Source organism: Zingiber officinale, chromosome 7B (assembly GCF_018446385.1).
Source record: "Zingiber officinale cultivar Zhangliang chromosome 7B, Zo_v1.1, whole genome shotgun sequence".
NCBI lineage: Eukaryota > Viridiplantae > Streptophyta > Magnoliopsida > Zingiberales > Zingiberaceae > Zingiber > Zingiber officinale.
Window position 1 is genome coordinate 18,836,552 of NC_055999.1, and position 1,925 is coordinate 18,838,476.

The 1,925-nt window shown below is 40.8% G+C and overlaps 1 protein-coding gene across 1 annotated transcript; it reads left to right on the forward strand.

Moving 5' to 3' along the window:
- Nucleotides 1–1,154: 1,154 nt before the first annotated feature.
- On the forward strand, nucleotides 1,155–1,584 carry LOC122004218 (putative WUSCHEL-related homeobox 2). Its single transcript, XM_042559140.1, has 2 exons — nucleotides 1,155–1,499; nucleotides 1,543–1,584. Exons 1-2 carry the CDS (start codon nucleotides 1,155–1,157, stop codon nucleotides 1,582–1,584), a joined length of 387 nt encoding a protein of 128 aa, XP_042415074.1.
- The last annotated feature ends 341 nt before the right edge of the window (nucleotides 1,585–1,925 follow it).

Below are 1,925 nucleotides of genomic sequence, written 5' to 3' on the forward strand. Positions count from 1 at the left end.
GCAAAATTACAACCACTGTGTGTTTTTTAAATTGAATTGATTTGATGCTTGACTGCACATTGCAGCACCAGCAAATTAAAGCTGCTTCATTTAGATGGCAACGAATAGGGAGCGAAGGACACGTAATCCCTCTCTGTTAGTCTCTATGCATGGGCATGACAACCTTCTCTAGCTAGCTACATTCTGATGCATTTTTCAGAATTTAAGCTCCATAAATCTGCATTTTATAACATCTGTAGGAATGCATGCATGATGAGTAGGTAAACAGTCTTACACAAAACAATCCGTTACAGGATATTTTAAGGATTTTGTCAAATTTAAATCACACGAAATCAAATTTAACTTATGTAGGGATCTATTAGATGTCATCCGACATTCAGTGTGTAAATCGTACTCGTACATGAGTTAACTAAGTTGAATGCCGAAAGAGAATCTCTTTTCATCCATTCATTCACATTATCAATACATGTGAATCAATATAAATAAATTAATTTACCTTAAAGTTCCCAATGTGAGACTAAAATCCTATTCACGATAAAATATCATGTCTCTTTCACTTCTTCTTCATTCACATCTATCCAATAAACAGATCCTCTTAAAGGACTATCCTACACTTGGAGCAGCATATTATTAATGTAAACTTAACTATTGAGTACCAGTCTATTATATTTGTCTTGAATAAGTAGGAACAAAAAGCATGTCTACTAGGCCTGCATTTCTGAATTATAGTTAAGAAAATTTACTAAGTATTACTTAATAACCAAAATGTAATTCAATAACATTATCTGGTACATCAGTTCCAACTCTGCCCCAATCAGTCGACAAAAAGGCGTGTGGTAAGTTTCGTGTCATTTCCCTCTCTCTTCTTCGTCAACTCCCTTCGTCTCCTCTGCCAACCAACTAGTTAAATCGCCATCAACATTCTCTCTCTCTCTCTATCTCTATCTCTATTTGTGTGCAGAATCGAATCAAAATATGAAATAAAGGAAAACAAATCAAAGAATTTGAATTCCAACACAAACTGTGAGCAAGTGATCCATCAGCACGATGGCATGCATAGTGATGCTGCTCGCGCTGGTATAAGTAGACGTTCAAGCTCTCGCTACGTAGTAATACTGCGCCGGAGATCAAATTAGAGAAACAGTTCATGAGAAATGGCTTCGGGGGGATCAACGAGGAGGTGGTGCCCGACGCCGGAGCAGGTGTTGCTGCTGGAGGAGATGTACCGGAGCGGCGTCCGCACGCCCAACGCCGCCCAGATCCAGCAAATCACGGCCCGGCTCTCCTGCTACGGCAGGATAGAGGGCAAGAACGTGTTCTACTGGTTCCAGAACCACAAGGCCCGGGAGAGGCAGAAGCTCCGGCGAAGGCTCAGCCGCCACTACCACCGCCTCCTCTGCTGCCAGCGCTCCTCCTTCTTCAATCCACCTCCTTCTCTGATCACTACCCATCATGCGCTGCAACATTGTCCCACTCTTACTTCGACATTCCTCAACCAGGTTAATTGAGTAATTTACAGTAATGTTTTTCGAGATTTTGCAGATTGATGAGTGGTGTTGCAGGAGGCAAATAATGGAGGGATGAACTTCGGTTGCTGCAGGGCGGCTCCGAAAACGCTCGATCTCTTTCCTACAAAGAGCAACAGTGGCAGAGAGGAGAAAGATCAAGACTGCGACAGCGCTTCTAAATCTACAATGACAAACGAATTAATTAGTAGATAGAGGGGAATTACTAGGTTTGTTAATTACAGCTACATGAAATCAGGGTATCTTTTTTATTTTAATCAATTTACTTGTTTTTTTTAACTTTCATCGTGGCTTCTTTCTCTCTGTAGAAAGGATTTTTGTATTTAATTCCACAAACAAAAAAGTGCTGAACTCCAACCCGGTCTCGCAGATGAGAATCGAATATTCTAACTAATTAGA